Here is a 21,743-nt window from a genome sequence, read left to right as displayed (position 1 = left end):
AATTGTAAATCTGTGTTCGTTTTAAATATCTTGTTAATATTCCAAAGTATCAACGTTACAATAAAACATAAAGAACAAATAATGAACATCAAAAGTAATTCATAATTAGCGGAAAATATATGAATTTATCGTAATTAGTTTTTTTTCGCCTAAGTCGGCATACAGGTGTCCTGCACATAGCAAGGTAACAGAAGGAACCTCGGAACCTAGTGTTAAGACACTTATGCTATATTTTTTATTTTTACACTATGGTTACGAAACTCACGAAACTCGGGTTATAAATAAGGAATAAAGAAAGACAAGTTATAAAAAATCCACTTATTTTTATTTAATGGCCACTGCTGTAAAAAATATATAAACAAAATGTTTGTAGCACTTAACATTTCCACTTATACTAGACATTACGTTGTTTTTTTTGGGGAAACTCCAAAAAAAAAGAAAAAATAGTACTAAGTAATAAAAATTATAGTACTAAGTAATAGTACTAAACAAGCTCTCTCATTAAAAAAATACATTCTTTCAAAGTTTTTCATGAAATATCCCCAAAAAAAGTGATCGACAAAATAGTTTTACTCCTATGCAGTGTTTAAAAAAAATAATAAAAAAAATATTATTTTTTTTAACTAAATTAAGTTTGGTTTAGAGATTATCACAATTATCAGCAAAACGAGTAAAACTATATTTTCGCAATATTTTTTTAAGACCCTAACATCCTTATAATTCACAGCTTTGGTCTAAAAAGAGCGTACAGATAAAAAATATAATCTTTTCTTTTATTTATCTTATATATATGTATATCTTTTATAAATATTCATCGAATATACAATCACAATTTTGAAAAGAAATGGCCAAAAACTTTGAAAAAGAAACAAATAAAAAAAGTGCACGCTCCGTTCAATCTACCATCCCGCGTTATTTAAAAATCTTACTTGCTACGATAATATTTTTTAAGCGCTAACAAAAAATGTAAATAAAATTTAAAAAAACTAGCGATTTCTCTACAACATGTGCGTTTAAACCCAAAATAAAAAAAATTGTACTCGATCATTTATTTCTATCAAATACAGACAATTTTCAAATTAAAAAAAAAACAATAAAATAAATAAAATATATTTAAGAGCACCAAAAATAGAAAAATAAACAGTAATATTAAAAAAACTTTGTATTTATGATCTGCCATAGACACGTTTAAGAAAATGTATATGAAACAAATCTCTTTCAATTATGGTTCATGACAATACAATAATAATTTTAAAATAACATAAAAATGGTATATGTATGTACAAAAAACTAAAGATTTTGTTCTAATTAATATTATATATACAATAAGCAAAAAAATCATGTTGTTGTATATCATAGAAATCATGTCTATGACACGAATTTGTGCAAAAATAAAAAAAACACTTTGGCAAGATCTAATATTTGAAACCAAAAAATAATAAAAAAACCAATTGTGACGAAGAAATAAACTTATTACTACTTTTTTTATTTATAATTGCCACGTAAATTCGATAAAGTATCACCTCCCTAAAGATTTCTATCAAAATCGATAAAGCAGCCTTTTTCCTTTTTTTAGAAAAAAAAAATATTTAAAAAAAAATGCTATATCGAAAATGATGAAGCAATTAATGGTAACCATATTGTAAGATTATAAATAGATTTTTAAAAATAAACCTAGAATTAAAAAAACATAACTATATAAAAAAATCAGATTTCAAAAATAAATATGTTGAAAACAAATATAACATTTAAAATAAAGAATGAAATGGCAACAATTTCTATTTATCTGTGCAACAAGAAAAAAGAATTACATTGTAACAGAGTATATAATTTTTCTTTAGACAACTAAACCAATGCACAGATTAATATCGAATATTTCACTGAAAAAAAAATAACAGCACAGCTATACTGTTTAAAATTAAAAAATACATGTTTATAATGATCACAATACACGATATCAATAATTTTTGAAAAATAAAAAGCTGCCAAAAACAACAAAAGACAACAAAAATCAAATATCCAAAAAAGTAAAGAAATTAAATTTCTTTATTAATACAGATAAAAAAATATAGCTGAACTGTCATCATTCAGAGACAAAACTGCCGCCAAAAAGAAAACGCTAAAAAAATTATTTACAATGCACATCAGAAACTCGATTAACCGGACTAATTGTTGTCGTTAGGCATTTGGATAATCAAAATTTCGATATGCGAATGTATGAAGAATAGCTGGTTTCGTGCGTCATTTGTAAAATGTAATAGTTATGTGTTTATATAAACAACAACCACGAAAATCGACGTTTGTTAAGTAAATATTCAGGGAAACATTTTTCAAAGTACGATGTAAATACATATTTAAATACAATATTTTTATTGGTCTTGGTCGCAATTGATAGTCTGAATAATAGCGAATCCGTATAACTAAGGACCGGATAATCGGGTTTCTACTATGGAAATAGACATATTATTATAATAATATAAGATAAGAAAAATTTAAATAATCTGTAGTAATAGTAATAATAAAAAAAGTGTTAAACCACCGAGAGATTATCGTCGCATAGAGAATACTTTTTTTTAGTTTAAAAAAAAGTTACATTAACTTTTACTTTGGAATGTCTCTCAATCACTGAAGAATTCTTGGTAAGTCCTGAAAAAAGAAAAAATAATACAATTTATTTAGAAATATGAACGTAATAAGACTGTAACTGATCATTTAATAAGATCTTTAATTTTCACGATTAAATACATTTTAAATTAAACTATTTAACCGGATTAATCGCGTATATTTAATATTATATATTTTTGGAAACATGACGTTTCGAATGCTGAAAGTGAGCCAATTCTTGAGACACATATTGGTCAAACAAAGAGAAACATTTGTGTTGAACGTTGAATGTTGAACATCAAGAATGGGCATGTATCGAAGTTAGGTGTGTGTGAACATACTGTGGATAAACCCAACCTTACATCAGGTTTGATAAATCTATATATAACCTATAATATATTCCTAGAATGATATGAAATACAAAAACATCCTAATTTCAATAGAAATGATGGTTGGAAACCTTACCATCCACTACAGACCCACCATACTAGGGGGCAAGATACAGTCAGATCATTCTGCAGGAATCCAGGACATGTACCGACATGAGTGGGTAGTTGGATATAATAATTATGTCAACTGACAGACAAATGCCACCTCAATCTACCCGCAACCACGGACTACTGCAAAGTGATCGAAACGTCGGGTTTCCAAAAATGTGTAATACTAAATATATGCAATTAATCAGGTTAAACAGTTTCTCTAAATTGTAAGTGATCATTCTTTCCGCTGGTGCGTTGAAATTCAATAATTGCTCATTTATTACCCAAAATAATATATTTTTTGTATTTGTCTGTGCGTTTGTGCACGTTAATCTATAATATATATATATATAACATATTTTCATTTCCTCACTCTGATAACAAGACAAAACCTGACGTTAAGTTCTGCCACTCAACACAAAATATTTCAAAATTTGTTTTGAAATGTGGGAAAGGGACGGTCCCTTCCTCAATAACCCAATGGATGCGAGATACAGAGTGAGCTATCACTACCAGGAATACTGACCTCACACCGCTGTATCAGCTGCTGCGTGTTATAGTGTTGACTCTCACTATAGAAGAATGGCCGCTTCATTGTGTTTTGCCCTGAAAGTTAATATTTATATAAATAATGTTTTATTTAGCTTCACGCTGTATCAAGTGTATAGCAGAGTAGACGGACTTAAGACACTCTTTTCCCCACTTTCTGCCAAATTCTTGAACGGGAAGTATCTCGTATCAGAGTTGGGAAATGGAAATAATTTAAATATAATCATTGTCCTAGCATCGAAACTAAACGCCTCTCGTTGCCTCGTTATCTGAGGGAGGAAATGAAAATATTAAATATTTTATTTCTTTGGGATAGATTCCCACAACCTATCGCATTTACAGTCAGACATTGACGCCACGACTGGCCTCAATTTATCTCTCTTCTCCCTCTAGTATCATTAATTGTATATACTCTACATAGATTAATATTTACATAGTTGTTGATGCGCCGCTAGGGCATTCTGCTTCGCGATCAGTAGTTCAGGTCCGGGTCGCGTAATTTGTTGATAATACCCACCACCTGAAAATAAAATTGAAGAACATATATTGTCAGCATATTCGTGTAAAAGTGAGTAGATTTAGGTGAAAAAGACGACAATAAAAGCAGGGGAATTGTGAACGGGAACAGTTGCTTGAAGGCGGAAGCCCTGATTGCCCTGTGCAAAAATCAAATAATAGAAAATTTAAAATGCAATTTTCACTATATTATGTTAACTAATTTCCCCATAAAAAATTTTGTTTGTTTTATTTAGTTGCTCTATAAATTAGAGAAATACTCAATTGTCCTGCAGACCATACAGCTATTATCTAACAGAATAATGAAATAAAAAAATTGTATCCTACCTGTAACACTATTACTAGTGTTTGTGTAGTACGGACTGGTCTGCGGCTGCATCACTGAATTATCACAGCCTGGAATTGAATAGGTAAGAATTGAAATAATGAAATAATATTAGTATTAATTTAAAGAAAGAAGAAGTTTACCGATTTTTCTTTGTATATCAAAAAAAAAGAATAATTAAAATTAAATACCACTATCAAAAAAATCTTTTAAATACCACAATAAATGAAAAAGTTTGTAATTATTCACAAAACAATAACTGTGACGTGTCACATTGTCCGTCTTGACCACAAACCAAAAAGGACCAAAGATAGCACTTATGAGGCCAGCCGTCGTGCGGGTCACTCAGCGTGACTGTAAACGCGACTGGTAGTGGGTTCAATGCCTACTCGAGGAAATTTAATATTTACTATTTTAATTTCTACGCTCTGGTGCCGACGCAAAGCGGATACAGCGTGACGCTAAAAAAATAATACTTATAAATATTAAGTATCGGTTGCATCTTATGAGAATTTTTTACAGACTAAAAAATTCTCCTATAAATATTATATTATCCTTGTGTCGATCTTGATTAGGACGGTGTGACGTCACAGACATAGTCGGTGACCACAGATTGTATACATTAATTTATATTTGTACTGAATAATAATAATAAAAAATATAATTTTACCATTAGACGTATCCGGTTCTTGTTTCACGTGATGTTGTATTTCTAATAACCTTTGCTCCTCTATGTTCCTTTGATTTTCATATATTGTGTTTGGGTCTAAAAAAGTTACATATTAGTTAGGTACGTGAAGCAAAAACATCTGATACTTCGACGGATCTTTTTTCATTTCCTCGCACTAGTAATAAGGCAAAGTGCGGCGTTGAGTTACGCCATTCAACACACATTGTATCGAATGTGTATCAACTATAGATACCATCTGCCTACCCTGCTATATGCGCGATAGTGAATGGAAGCTTAAAAAAATATATCTTACACATATAAAAGGATAGCCAAATTAATAGTGTATAATAAAACAGAATTCTTCAAAGATATAAATAAGATATTTCTCCACGAGAGAATCGCACCCAAAGCCGCAATATTTACAGTTTTTTTTTTTCATTTACCCCTCTCTGGAATGCAAACCACGTCGTTAAGTTCCAAAATTAAATCCAATCTCTGTTATTTACTAAAGATTAAGAAACCTATAAATTATACATGCACATATATTAGTATCATAATAATCCAATTTATTTCAGTTATCGTTGGCCAAATCTAAGTAAGCCTAACATATTGCTGATAAAAAAATATTATATTGTTTAATTTTCATTAAAATAATCGAATAAAAAATTAGATATACATTATCTGTGCTATAAATATTATACCATCAACATATTATATGCCTTATATACTTTAATATACATTACTTGAATTGATAAAGTAAGAAAAACATAGATAACAAAATCGAATAATCGATATCTCGAGAAAAATATTAGATAAGTCGATTTTAGAAAAAAACCCGCTTCCAATTTTTAAAAAAACATACCTATCTGATCTTTATTCCTTTCATATATAAATTTATCCTCATCGTTGCCAAAATCGATTTCTTGCTTTATATGGTTCTCGTTGAAAAAATTCTGATTTTCCGTCACACGATGTTGCTCTTGAAGAATTTGCAAATTATGCTGTTGATTTCTCAAAATTTCGACACTATCTTGATAATTTGGATTAGAATAACAAAAATCCGGCCTATTTTGATATTCCTTATCGAAATTGTACACATCAGCCATTTTGGGATAACCATTCTCAATTGGCTGTTTAGGAAAATCGATATTATGCGATTTTCTTTCTAAGGCATATTTCTCAGCTTCTTTATTATATTCCTCGTTGGTTTGCGGAATATAATCTTCTGATGGCTTTGAGAAGTCTTTGGGTATTTCATATTTCTTTAATTCATCATCATAATTGCCCTTGTATTGATGATAATCGATATCTGGTATCGATTTTTCGGATTCCGTGTAGCTGTGTTGATATGTTTCTTCTTCTTCTGAGTGTACTGGATCAGTTTGCATTATAGCGTCTTGTTTTTCAGGTTTAATCGTTTGACTTTGTGGTACATTTTGTGCCGGACTTATGTTATTTGCGAGTGAATTTAAAGCTTGTAAACGATACGCCATCTGTAGAAAGATAATTAAAAGTTGGAAATGATCGATTGACATAAAATCGAATTAAGTAACGCCTCAGCTTTACGCATATAGCCGGGTAGGTAGAGATAACCTAGTGTCAAAATACTCCTTTCCGCCTGGTGGAGCTCAACGCTGTATTTTATCATAGTGAAGCTGCAAAATTACACTCCCCCGTGTTATCAAACCCAGAATCATCGCGTGTACAGTTAAACGCTGTCCAACTGATACGATTCCAATTAATTACTTCAGATATAGTAATTATTATAAATCATATTATAAAATTTAGAAGAAATTACAATTGAAACAAATTAATTAATCAATCAATAATAATTACATATATACAAGATAAAAAATATCTCTCCCACCAAACCGATCGATTTAATTTTCATAATTTATTTTATGACTCACTAATGCTTTAATTTATAACTTACAAGTCACGTGTTATCATTCTTTATTGTTCCAATTTTTTGTGTTATACGAACATTTATTCTTACTATTGTCAACATTTTTTTTTCTATTTAATTTTATGAAAATTACGAGCATACTAAAAAACACAGGAAAAAGAATAGCTTATATATCATACAGCATGGCTGAAGTGTCGTAGCCGCCATGAAGTTAGGTGTTATATACTTTGCGCATCGCGCGTATACGTAAGGAAAATTGCTAATATTGACACAGCGCAGCCATCAGCAGACAACTTCACTACTCCAAAACCGTGCTGTATATATTTTCCTTTTATTTTTATTTTTCTTCTTATTCAAATAAAACTGTCAGCAAAGCTCTTTGCTATTATGCCACGTTAATGATTTAAAATGTTCTGTTTCTACTTTTTAAATATTGTACCTACTAATACTATAACATTTACAGACAAAAAACTTAACAAGTTTAATAAGATCTTAAGAGGCGCGTTAAACTAATAAGACTTTTTTCCATTAGTGTAAATTTTAGGTAGGTTCCCTCTGCATACGCAGAGGGAACCTGGTAACCTAATGTTAAGACACTATGATTCTATTAAGACATTTTCATTTCCTACTATCCCGCCGAATCCTCGAGGTATATAGTGTGCTGAGTAATGCGTAACTAAAAATTTCAAAAGTATTAAAAGATATTAAAAGATATACTTACACTATTTTCATGTTGCTCTTGATTTTCTGAATTTAAAGGCAGAGTCGTGTGCGCCATATTTGTCCATTTATCGGTTTTGTCACTAAAAAAAATTAAAAATGAAAAAATGTATACGAGTATATGATACCTCCGCATATTATCAATTCTCCGTATATTTGCAAGGGAACGAACTCTTTCAACGCTATTTAAAACTAACTTCTTGACTGTTGTCGTCGTATTTGCTTGAACATTGAATCACGTATTAGAAATTTAAATCCATACTTATAAACAGCTCTCTACTCTGAGATCGATCTTGATATGCCGTTTTCATTTATAGATTATAATTTCTGAATTATAATCTATGAACAAAAATGCGACGGTTGTGGCCTCGATTCCCACTCTGAGCAATGAATTAGTTTCAATTCCTTCTATAGTAAAGAGATAAAGCGCTACGTCGAATTTCACCTCTCAAAAAATATCTCGAAAATTTTGCGGTGCCTGGAAAACGTAGAGAGTTAACACTATTTTTTGCTCTGCCTGCCCTGCTAAAAGCAGGAAAATAAGAATTGTTTTTTTTTGTCTTTAGATAATTTTATTAGCAACTTATTTTGATTTTATTTATTAATTCAATTACCGTCTCTTAAATGGCTTATTATGATATTGTCTTTTGCCTAATATGATGATAAGACAAGATTAATTAAAAGGTAATTAAATGTATATAATTCATATTTATACCTACTTATTATAAAACCGTAATGGATCTGTGTCTGTAAATGAAAGACATAATCCCTTTGCCTACCATGCAATGTGCGGGATACAGCGTGAAGTTAAAAAAAATGTATAAATGTTTCTTAACAAGATTTATAATATTAGTGTAGAAATATAAATATACCTGTATGTGTCCTCCTTTTTGCACTCCTTGTATTTGACCGTGCGACTCTTCCTGATGACCATTACTGTGCCGTCGGGGTTAAGTTTAGGCAAATTTTGTGATGGAAGTGCGTCTTTTGATAATGTTTTCCACTGACCTACAAAAAAAAGAATTAAATCTATATATATAAAATCGAAAGGTCACTCACTCATCACGAAATCTCAGAAACTACAAGTGCTAGGAATCTCTAATTTTGCATAGGAGTTACGTATAGGACGTAGGTGCTCGCTAAGACGGGAATTTGCAATATTCGATTTCTAAGGGGTTGTTTTTGGGGTCGAAAGTTTATATGAAACTCCGTTACTACAAATGCTAGGAATCTCAAATTTTACATAGACGTCACTAGGACGTAGTCATGGAGACAGAAATTAATAATAACATAGTTCACGCGGGTGAAACCGCGAGCGGGCCGCTAGTATATGAATATAGTTAATTGTAGATATTGTATATGTAATAATATTTGTTATATATTAGCAATCAGTGGACAATGTCTTAACAGATTGTAAATGCGACGATTGTGGGTTTATTAAAAGTGGGTTGAGTTAATTACATCCATTTCCTCCAAGAAAAGCACGACACTTCCATGTCTCAAAAATTGGTCGGAGATTAGGGAACGGGGGTCTTAGGTTCCCTCTGTCTAACCTACTATATATGGTGGATTCATATCAAATCCCGCCCGACTTGAAATGAAAATACTGAAATTAAATAAGGAGGCCAGTAGTGGTACAGGGATACAACGCGGTGGTGGTGGGTTGAATTCCCACTCGGGGAAAAGAAATATTTAATCTTTTGATTTAGCTCTAGTGGCGAGCCAAGCATGATGTCAGGTTCCGCCACTCAACACGTAATCCTGGAGGCAGGATACGGGAAAAGTGGGGAGCGAGTGTCTTAATAATAGACTCCCTCTCCCGTCCTATTATATGTGAAATACAGCGCGACGCAAAAAAAAAAAATAATAAGGAAAATTTTTAGGACATTAAATATACATATTAAGAAACTTTAGGTGTGTCATTTTTATTATTAACTAGCGGCCCGCCTGCGGCTTCGCCCGCGTGAACTACGTTATTATTAATTTCTGTCTTCATGAGTACCTACGTCCTATAAATGACGTTCATGGAAAATTTGAGACTCCTAGCATTTAGTACCGAATGACAAAGACAAATGTCATTAGTAACGAAGTTTCATACAATCTTTCAATCCCCAAAACAAACCCTTAGAAGTCGAATACTGCAAATTCCCGTCTTAGCGAGCACCTACGTCCTATAAATAGCTCCTATGCAAAATTTCAGATTCCTAGCACATGTAGTTTCTGAGATTTCGTGATGAGTGAGTGACCTTTCGATTTTATATATATAGATATATCAGGGTAAAATCGATATTCTTTATTTGATTCTGTATGATGAAGCATTGTCGTAAATAAAACCTACTGTTATAAAGAAAATGACAGTGTTTTCCTTCAAACAGTTTATTTCTTATTATGACAAGCGAAACTAAGCTATATACAAAAAAATATTTTATTATTCTTATTTATTTATTTATTTTATTATTACTGTATACGCGACGCTTGTAGTTCAATTCCCATAAAAAAAAATACTTTCACTTTCTCTAATGAAGAACATTAACATTCCCCGCTCGTCAACGCAATGTCTTAGCAATAGGTTCCCGCCTACCCTACTATATCTAGAATACAGAGTGAACTATTAAAAAAAATGTTTACCGAACTAAAGTAAATGGATTTTTTTAATAATTTAAGATCAACCCAAAGTAACGTAGGTAGAAAATATTATCATAATACATTAATAATACGATTAAACGGTTTGCAAGATATAATATAGATAACATCAACTTTATCTTTTAATAGGTATTGTATATAAATCTTCATTGACCTACAATTTATCTGCTAAATTGTCACTTCCTTTATAACAATTAATTTGAGTTATAATTCTTTTATATAAACAGGAATTGAATCTACGTCCTTTTAGCGTGTTCGATTAAGTACTTTAATGTTCAAGTAAAATTTTAATCTGTTATAAGACATCAAAAAAGTATTCAGATATTGTTTATATAAATAATAACTTGAATGAAATAAAATCATTTCCTCTCCATTCTGATTCATCTCATAATATCATCGTAAATTACTAAATACACATATATATATACATATACAAATATATGTATAGATATTGTTTAGTATACTCAGCTTCACGCTGTATCCCGCATATAGTAGGATAGAAGAGAGATTATAAGGGTAGAAGAGAGTTTATTTAGAGTAGAAAAAAGATATTTACTTAAAAAAAGAAATTAAATGCGTCTCCTGCAATCATAGATACAAAAATTGCAAATACGAACCCGTGCTTCTTGCACTCCGTCCAAGCGCTCTAACCACTAACCCATACGTTCTCATTAAGCTACTACGTATCCGCGCAGTGGGAGATTTTCCGCTACCCAAACATAATTGCTTAGAATTATCATTTAGCACGAGAGAACGCTATTTATTATAATATTTTTACAATTTTTGCGTTACTTAGGAAAAAAATATAGGTGCTTGTTAGGAAACATATAAAAATGAAACATACTAGGATTTCATTCGGCGTCTCTTAGATACATTTTGAAGGATATAAGTCAAGGTGAGTCAATTAACTTTAATTAAAACTTCAAAATAAATTGCATACAACATTTTAAATTTAAAATATAATTGGTTTATTTATACCTGATGCAACTTATGGTGTCCAAAATAAAAAAAGAAAATTTCTGTCCATAATAATTTAGATGTCTAAGTATACATATCCATAATCCTATAGCAATATTATAACTAAGCGTTTGTTTGGTTGACGCGCTAATCTCAAACTAATAATGGTTCGAATTGGAAAAATATATGTCCATAATCATCGCCTAATCCTGTACATCCGGAATTAAATAAGGAAAATAGGCACTATAATTATTATCAATCAGTAAATGATTTAAACGTATTTTTGTCTTTACACATGATCGACATTAATACATAAGTATAGCAATATCTATCGATCTGGGAAACCCAGTTATAATACGTGCGCGACAAATGTGCGCTTCTTTCTATCAGTTTATTACAATTTATATTAAATAATAGTGGACCCGAACGCGGCTACGCCCGCTTGAACTATACGAATATTTATTAAATACATTTATAAAATTATTTTCAGTTTTCAATAGAGAGATGCGTTAAGCAAGCTTATTTTAGGTGACGTTTTCTAACAATAAACTTTGCAAATCGTTGCTTATCGACGGTTGTTATTAACATGGCGGAACAAATTGCATGTCAAATTAATAAGTATTTTAATATATGGCCCATTTATTTTGAAAGTGGTGTAAGTCCATTTTCTTTTGTGTCGAGAAAATTAAAGGTTAGTATATTTGTTGATTTAAAAATATAGGCAAATCATATGAGGCCTGGCATTGTTTCTATTGTTTTATCAACATTTAATTTGTTTATATAAATTTGTTTTTAGCTAATTAGACTACGATAACACATATTTATGTGCTGCTAATGGACTTACACCACTTTCAAAATTAGGCAATTGTAAAAATCGTTTAATTTCAATTTTGAAAAATCAAATATCACTTAAAATATACTTCATTTTAATATAATTTTGTTTACAAATACGCATAACAACACATAAAATTTTATTTTAGACGGCAATTACATTGTCATTACAAGAATTTACATATTCTCAATTAAAATATGCATGATGCACCGGAGGTATGTAGGGTAGAGCTGCTTCATGTCTTTATATTTTTCGTACGTAATAGGTCTGGCATTTTGGCATTTTTCACGTGATATCACACGTAATCCTATAAATTATTATCAGTCAGAAACATTGTAAGTATTTTTATTTGGGTAAAGGTATCGCCAAAAGTACGTAATAGATTGGTTTCAAATTTAATACACAGCTAGAGTATGAATTGGAATAGTACATAGGCTACATTTTATTTAAAAATTCAACTCCTAAATAATATAAAATTACAAAAATCGTAATAAGATTGGGGATTTTTCTGCAAAAAGATGTTCTACTGTTGTTTTTGCTGTTTTTTTAATTCGCCAAAATACGGGCAAAAATACGGAGTCATACAGCCTTGTCGTATTTATTTTCTTCTCACAGGTTATGCGCTGTACGTTTTCTAATACATCTCTCTATTTTTTTAATATATATCTTTTAACTTACGAGTAGTGGAAACACGGATGGGAAACAATGCAAATCGTCCGCGGGACACATAAAATAAATGAAAAATAACAAAACACAGATCGCCATCCATCTGCTATACCTCTGTCAATTGGACTTACACCACTTTCATAATCAATGATTATGCAATTTCATTAACCGACCGATTTTGAGTTGTACAAAACATGGGATTTTTTTGAGAAATTAAACATGGACTTGTTATAAATAAAAAAATTACATTAAATTAAGCATGAATTACGTGATAGCTCATTTTTTCTCAAAAATGGACTTACACCACTTTCAAAATAAACGGTCCATATAATACATATAAAAAAAATGTGTTTATATTTTTTTAGCTTCTTTCTGTATCCCGCACACAGCAAGGCAGTCAGAGGCTAGTGCAGCAAGCTAGTGTTAAGACATTCCATTCCCCACTTTTCGCCTACTTTTCGAGGTATTGCTTATTGAGTGGCGGAATTCAACGTCGCGCTTTGTCTTGTTGTCTGACCGCGGAAAAAAAAATCATTTCCCCGAATGAGAATCGAACCCAAACCGTCGCGTGATAGTAAGGCGATGAGCGGCGGCGGTGACGGAATATTAATATAACAATATTAAAATTATACAAAAAAATCTGAGGAAAGGATTCCATTCATTTCCGTGTTTAACGAAGCAATTTAAAACTGCACTCGTCTAAGCTTTTTAATGGGCTGCAATTATTTCAATAGATTTGTAAATATCAATCATCGCAGAGAGTGTGTGCAGAGAACGTTGTCCTACAGGATTTTTAAGGTAAATATGGCTATTATGCAATGTAAATGTATATATGTAATGTGCAATGCAAAGGTATAATATTATGCAATTTTTTACTACTAACACAGCAAGCAAATAAGGCTAAGGCCACGTTTATTTTTATCACATTTTTTATAACACTGATAACACCCCTACAAAAAGTAAGACAAGTGAAACAAAAGTAAATTCATTTGTTAAAAAGAAAAGTTTACGTTTCTTTTACAAGACTACGCAACGTAGCAACTTGCTACGTTGCATAGTTTCGTCTGTGCGTTGTGCGATAGCACTTCAACACGGGAAGAATTTCATTTATATTTATTTCATTATTTATTTGCTACAATTAATTTAGGTAAAACCTGTATTTTCAAAATCTGTAGCAACGTTCGATATTAACCTTAAATTTATTTACCTTATGCGTACACGGGCATACAGTATTAATTTATATTAAAATATTTAACAATTTATTGACGCCATCACAACACCATAAAGAAGAAAATATAAATGTCCACCATGATTGTAAGTTCGAAATTCGAAACCGATCGCGTTGTTAAATTCCGCTAACTGCAAAAATAATAAACAATATTTTATTTCAATTTATACAAATTAATTATATTATTGTATAATATTGTATAAATAAAAAGATAGATTCCGTCTTGTCGCAGCCAGATGGCATCTAACTGTAAATGCGATGGTTCAATTCCAAATTGGGGGAGTGGATTATTTTCATTTCCCTCTAGCAACAAGATAAAACGGCATGCCATTGCAATTAGTCGAAAACGGGGAACTAAAAAAACAAAATTATAGTGTAAGAAATAATCCCATCCAAAAAATGTATAACAAATAAATAATTTTATGTTTGTAGAATATCAAAAATTTCTTTGAAGAAAAAAATATAAAAGTTTCTTAAGTATTATAGTGAATCAGTAGTAAAATATACAACGCAATAAATACTGAGCACCAATTTAAAATGACACCATTTGACGACGTAAACGGCAGCGTTAATCCCCGCCATACAAAAAACAACGACCGTAAAAGCAGCAATTTAAAGACCATAGTGCAATAAATGGGAGATGCGTGCTGATAAAGAAATAATATAGAAAGGAAATGATAACAAACTGATCAACAGGAAGCGATAATGAAATGATCTATCAAAATACCATGGAGGCTTAAATGTTATCTGACATGACGTAGCGTCTGACCCAGGTCTCACCTGGGTTTACACATTATTTGTAATAATATTCGGACATACATACTAAATACCCAGGTCTCACCTGGGTTTACACATTATTTGTATTGTTAGTATGTATGTCACATACTAAAATTATTGTATCTATTGTGAAATTCAAATCAAATTTCTACTATCTATTATGAAATAAAAAAAATTATCTACCCGCAAAACACTAAAGTTTAAATACCTACGTACCGCCCATTTTAAACAAGTGTAACGTTATCCAGATTTTTTCATATCTAGACAGATAAAATTAAAAAACCTACACTTTACTTTCCCTCATTGGAATTTGAACCTGCAGCTATCTTGTTTTGCCGCGTATTTTATCTTGTCAATGTATTAGATTTGGCATATAGGTAGGTACTTAAAACAAGTTATAGCATAGATTAGATAATAAGAAAAATATTATAAACAACGATAACTATATAAATCTAGATTGAACTAGAATTCAAAATACAATAGAAGAGAAATGTTTTCATTTTTCAAATCAACTAAAAAATTGAAATCAACCCCAGAACCTACGCCCAACATTTAAAAATAATATTGCCTTAATAAATCACAAATAAAGAAAGAGAAAAATATATGTATATAAACATTAACATTTTACCTGTTTATTAAATAATAGTAAAAGTATAATTTACTTATAAATCAATATACATTAAACATATGTTAAGTGACGCAATAAGGTAAATTAATAGGAGGATAACTGAAACATTATTTCAAAAAAAAACCCAAACAATCACGTTCTTGTATATAATGATATCAATACTTTTCTCGCTCATTAAAAAAAAATCGTTGAAAAGTGTTTCTCCTTTATATGATACCAGGGTACTGTTTACGGCTTCGACCGCGTGGACTACATGATTATGACTACAGCCTATTTCATTATTCCCCGTTTTGACACGCAAACAAATACTTTTAAATATTTTTTTAAGATATCTATATATATAAGAAAGGAAATGTTCCCACTGACTGAATGTAACCGCTGATGGTATAAACGTGAAATTTGGCAGATGTTTATTTTCATAACGTGAACACCCATTAAGGGATTTTGAATTTGGAGGGAATTGGTGAAAATAGGGATTGAAAGTTTGTAAGGAAAAATCTCTATTTCTAATATTGCTCTCTCGCTCTCTATTTCTAATAATTCTAATAAACCATGAAATACGTGTTTCATGGTTTATTAGAATTCTATTCCTAAACTGAAAATATTTTCATAAATATATTTAATAAACTTAAACTATACGAATATTTATTAAATATATTTATGAAATCTCTGTAATCTCCCTATAATCCCTGAAGGGGTTAAATAAGGTTGAAAATTTGTATGGAAAAAATCTGAAAATTGGCACCGATTTATATATAATTTGAAATTCTGACTCTTAAAAATATTTCATTGAACATGTGTTCAACAAACAACATAAAAAAGAACGCATTAAAAAAGACCGCTTACTTGTTTTAAATTATAAACAGCTGAATATACTCTTTAAAAATATTAGTTATGTAATATAACGAAAACCCCTAATTCCAGGTGCTGAAAGTACTTTTCATTTCGAAAGCGTCCTGAGGTGAGCGCGTTCAACTAAACAAATCCATCATTTAGCTTTATTATATTACAAAATATAAATTATAATTAAAAAAGATTAAAAAACATTTAACTAATATTTATGCACAAAAAATATACACGTAATAAAACGAAGTAGTCGGTCGTTTCGTCTTACCAAAGCCACTCCTCGAATGGAGAATCGAACCCAGAACCCTCGCGTTTACAGTTAAACATTGTTCCATTGCTGACTGTCACCCATAGTAGGGGCGGCGAAGAGGGGACTTTGTGGAGTCATTCGAGCGCATCAGATTAAGATACTGGGGATTCCTTGTACTCGGTTACGTACTTCCACCAAATATGAGCTTCCTATGTATAGCCGCGCGTCTAGGATAAAGGATCAGATTAGTAAAAAAAAATTGATCATCGGACATTCTCGAGCGCGTCAGATTAAGATAGGGTAAGTTAGTTACATGCTAAATCGTGTATATTCCACTAATCTGACAATTTGAGAGTGACGCAAAGGAGGGAGAGGGCTCCAAAGTTGTAAAAAAAAAACGTTATCTGGACATTCTCGAGCGCGGCTAATTTTTTTTTTATTTTGAAGGGAATCATTCAAGGATTACGAAAAACATATAATCTGACAAATTCCACAAACCGAAGTAATAGAAATTAATTGATAAAGTTTAATATACCTAAGAATTGCATATATTCCTCTCACCGTATTTCTATTCCTATCGCACTCTTTTTTTATTTATTGGTCCCTAACTCATCAATAAAGATGATAAATTAAAAAAAATACTCGAAAAAAAAAAATTTTTTTTGTACTTTTTTTTTATAAATACAAGTATTCTATTTCAAACATACATTCTTTTAGTTACATTCTATTTCTTGAGCTTTTCTATTGATTGCGTTCAATGAATAAAAAAATTGAGGCCAGTCGTGGCGCAGTGGCACAAAGTGTGACAGTAAAACAGACTGGTTCGGGTTCAATCTCCATTCCAGGAGATGAAATATTTATTGAAATTTATATTTCCATTTCTTCGCTCTGGTGTCGAGGCAAAACAGTGACGTTAAGTGCTGCTACTCAACACTCAATGCCTTTAAAATTTGGCAGAAAGTGGGGAACAGAGTGTCTTAACCTTAGGTTCCCTCTGCATATCCTGCTGTGTGCGGGATACAACGTAAAGCTGACTTGTTTCTTCTATTGGTTTAAAAAAATATTAATAATTGTGAGATTAAGCAAGTCCCTTCAGATAATCGTCTTATTTTGAGATATCACGTCTAGGGCATGAAGATGAACCATGTATATCTTAATCTGACGCGCTCGAGTATTTCAAGATGACGATTTTTTTTTGCATTTTCAAACAACGATTACGAGCTTGCGTCAGATCCAAATCGTCAGATTATTACATAAGAGCATTTTTTAGGTTCACTTAAGACCCCCTTAGAAAATCTGACGCGCTCGATAATATTTTTTTTTTTGCCATTTTTAACTCTTACGTACGACCACCTCCACCACGGAAACTGTCAGATTAACATATTTTCATGCTTAAGAAGACGTAGGCAATTGATGATATCAATATCTGACGCGCTCGAGTATGTCCATGGAACAGTTTTTTTTTACATTTTTGAAAATCTATAACCCCTCAACCCACCGGTGAAACGAAATTTTTTATATGACATTTCTTCTTGTTATCATCTAAGCTTCGCAACCCAATAGGTCTCCATGACGCTCGAGTGACTCCACAGTTTGCTGCTTCGCCTCCCTAACTACCAATGACAGTTTAAATATACAAGTTAAACATATTATTTTAAATATAAATGTGGTTAAGTGATTCATATTATGTCGTCATTTGAAACTATTGTTAATATTTTTATGACAATTATGTTTCGACCTTTGAGCGCTCAAATCATCACTTCTTATTGAGACAGCAGTAGCAGATTCGATTTATTTAGCGATTAACATTCAAAAAAAGGGGGGAAACTTTTTTTAGCTTCCTGCATCTAGCAAAGTAAGCAGAGGGAACCTCCCATATAGAGAGTATTTACCCCTCTCAGTGCCCATCGAACCCACAACTGCCATGTTTAAAGTCACAAGTCAGACATCGTGACGCTGAGCAACAAAGGTGCATTATAAACTTAATACAGGAAATGTTTTAAATTTTACATCTTTTGTTCAATTCTGTTACCCAATAACCAATCTATAGCTGAAAAGTTTGTTTCATAGATCGAGCTAATGTCGGGAACTTGTTTGCATCGAATAGAAAAAATCTTAACCCCCGTCGTAAAAAAGAGGTGTGTTATAATTTGGACATGTCTATCTGTGGGTCTGTGTGTGTCACCGTAGCTTCTTCCAATGAATTAACCGATTTGAACGAGGTTTTTTTTTTTTCATAGCATTGTTAATCACGGTAAAAAGCCGAAAAAGTATTTTTTTTTTTTATCTGTGGGCGGTTTTTATTTTTATTTTTTCTTTTTGTATACTGTGTCGGATAACCTATTTATTAAGGAATGTAATATCAAAACACACTATGACCAATACGAGTTGAGTAACAATGTCAAATATTACAAAAAGGAAGGATTCAAGGAGGATTTTCTGAGTGTTTCGAAAACATTCTTAATATTTCCATTTGGCCAATCGGGGGAATCCACACGTACCACGCCGTTCAAGCGATCTAGACTCATATTTCTTATTTTCGTTTCAATCAATTTTGCATGTAGACTTTTATGATATTACACCCGTAAAGCAACATAAGATTTATGTAAAAATTGTTGTAGTTCAGAACTTTGTCTGTGTGAACCACAAAACTATAAGAAATACGAGAAATTCTCTAGTAAGTATTAAATACTTCCCTTCTTCTATCATCTACCTAGACCTACAATATTAAATTTCAATGTTTTTAGGTTCGAGAATTTCTGCTGTGCATTTTCTGTCAGTCACTCAATAACGGAAGTTTATATATACAGAATGATTGATAAATAGACTGAATCAGTTTGTACATTTATTAACCGATCACACTATATTGATTTTTGGTCAACCGAGGATATAGTTGAATTTTAGGGTTCCATACCTTATAAGGAAAAAAGGAATCCTTATAAGATCACTTTGTTGTCCATAAAAAAAGTTATTTTTCTTTTTATTGTTGCATAGATGAAATTTAGGTACTTTGTGCCTAAAATATATATAAAAACTGAATCATATTGAATATATACACAAAGCAATATGCCCTACAAAATATATGTATTGTTCTTTATGACAATAACTTTATATGAGAAATAACAATATAAAATATTTAATTTATTATGCTGTCATTTTTACAGTAAGAACACCTAACACATTTTTATTATTTTTATGTAGTTATAAGTTTTTCAGCCTCACAGTGTATTCCGCATATAGAAAAGTAAGCTGATAGAACCTAGTGTTCAGGCATTACATTCCCCAGAGACCATCTAATTTTTGAGAAATAGTGTGTTGAATAGAAGAACTCTATGCCACATTTTACCAGAGTGGACAAATGAAAATAATTCATTAAATAGCAACGGATTTGTAGCTATTGTGCTTACACTCAGACACTGTTCCACTGCCTACAACAAACTCTACTATTAATATGTTAGAAAGAAATATTCAATAAACTTAAAAATATAAGTTAAAAATTGTTCTCTAGATCAATTTATGAAATTAGTCAACAAATTCATTAATTAATTCTTAATATAGTATATAAATATATTTTTATTAAAAATAACAATCCAGCTTAATAATAAAAGATCTGTTTTTATATTGCATTAGTATTTTAATGGCCTGATATCTAAAAGGTGGAGATTTAAGATCACATCATATTTGAATTTGAAAAGTAACTTATTCTCTTAATTTTAAGTCCGTAAAAAGTATTGTAAAGTTATATAAAACATAGTTAAAGATAAACAAAACTAATATTTACTAAAGAATTTGAGTTCAAAACAGTAAAAACAACAATTTAATGTCAAGCTATATAAATTTTGGTAGAACATTTAGCATATAGCTTGTTCTCGGAAAATTTCATTTTTTTGTTAAACTGAAACACAAAACTAAATTATTCAAAGTCAAACTTTACCACCAGAACTAATAATGGAAAAAATGCAACAGGAAAAGCATATTACTAAAATATGTATAAAAATTGAGTAAACTTTATAATTGAGATGTTAAGATTTATTTTCATCATTGTCTGTTTTAATTATTAAAAAATCCCATATTTAAAGTAAGAATCACGGAGGAAAATCTTAAAAGAGAATTCACAAAGGCAAAACTAACCAACAATGAATAAATAACATTTTATGTTTTGAATTAAAAAAAACTCAAGCTTGTTTCAACGAAAATTCGTAAAAAAAAGGACTTGTGAATGTCAAACGCGAATAAGCGAGATAAAGGGCGTTTGGCGATGTTTTTGTACGATTACATGCATAATTCCGCTCTCTAAAAGCTTCCGGCGCAGTTTTTTTCTCATTACACAAAAAATTCTACCATTACAAACATGAGTCACGGAGAGAATATAGGAAACACATATTAACATCAAGCAGACATGGAAAAACCCAAAATACCTTTATTCTTACCCATTGTTGTGACGTTATAGTCCGCCTGTGTGAAATGCAGGCTGCAAACTTTCGAGTATTTTGTGTAAGGCTTGCCTCTCTTCAGTATGTTATTCCACTTGTCTGCCATCATTTCGTCGCGGGGGAACCTGTGGAACTTCACGTTCTTCGTTTTGCCGGCAAGCGAGGTACATTGTGGCACAGTACAATAATAACCCATCTTATTGTTAGTTCTAATATTCTATTCTATTGTAGTATTCGCGCCCGCGGCTACCATTAAAAACAGAATACTAGTACAACTTATTGACACTCAGGATATATTATTTGTTGCAAACGTTATCAAGTTTATAATAATTGTAATTGAAATCATCACAACGCAGCCTTGAAATATTTGACATGTATGTTTCGTATTTGTTCACCTTTTTTTCCCTTCCCCACTTCTCGGTTTTTTAAGGAAAAATGGCCTCTGGCCATAGACAATTGTCTAAACAATGACTATAGATAATAATAACTCTTATTAATTGTCATTCGCTTGTTATCTTAGCTGACATAAAATAATAAGTTGTGCCGCTGCGCCATGACGGCCACAACGTTATAACATTGCTTTCAAAAATATTATTTTGTTTAAATGTATTTGTTGATAATTGATATATCAATAAAATTATTTAAAATATTGGATTTTCTCGTATAAATACATTATACATGTTTCCAGAAAAAAAATATAGCTAGCAACACTCA

The 21,743-nt window shown here is 31.1% G+C and overlaps 1 protein-coding gene across 2 annotated transcripts; it reads right to left on the bottom strand.

The window, feature by feature from the left end:
- Nucleotides 1-303: 303 nt before the first annotated feature.
- On the bottom strand, nt 304-21,479 carry LOC146528024 (uncharacterized). Of its 2 annotated transcripts, none has more exons than XM_085204014.1 (9): nt 21,027-21,479; nt 8,642-8,777; nt 7,771-7,852; nt 6,006-6,636; nt 5,144-5,239; nt 4,476-4,544; nt 4,066-4,152; nt 3,610-3,689; nt 304-2,646 (listed from the first exon to the last, which is right to left on the bottom strand). In XM_085204014.1, exons 1-9 carry the CDS (start codon nt 21,223-21,225, stop codon nt 2,623-2,625), a joined length of 1,404 nt encoding a protein of 467 aa, XP_085060140.1. In that variant the 5' UTR covers nt 21,226-21,479; the 3' UTR covers nt 304-2,622. The 2 variants fall into 2 exon arrangements, with proteins under 2 accessions (XP_085060140.1, XP_085060139.1); XM_085204013.1 differs by having other exon boundaries at nt 21,015-21,465.
- Between the last annotated feature and the right edge of the window lie 264 nt (nt 21,480-21,743).

The sequence above is a fragment of the Heliconius melpomene genome, chromosome 20 (genome assembly GCF_056956725.1).
Source record: "Heliconius melpomene rosina isolate 202511_hmr_F chromosome 20, ASM5695672v1, whole genome shotgun sequence".
Taxonomy (NCBI): Eukaryota; Metazoa; Arthropoda; class Insecta; order Lepidoptera; family Nymphalidae; genus Heliconius; species Heliconius melpomene.
The sequence above is the reverse complement of the archived record's forward strand: the minus strand, read 5'-3'. Positions and strand labels throughout refer to the sequence as shown.

Excerpts from the sequence above, each read along its gene's own strand:
- LOC146528024 (XM_085204013.1), bottom strand. The coding sequence starts at position 21,225 with ATGGGTTATTATTGTACTGTGCCACAATGTACCTCGCTTGCCGGCAAA. Across the intron at positions 7,853-8,641 it reads AAAAAGGAGGACACATACAG|TGACAAAACCGATAAATGGA; the intron begins GTATATTTATAT and ends AATTTTTTTTAG. Across the intron at positions 5,240-6,005 it reads AAGGAATAAAGATCAGATAG|ACCCAAACACAATATATGAA; the intron begins GTATGTTTTTTT and ends TAACTTTTTTAG.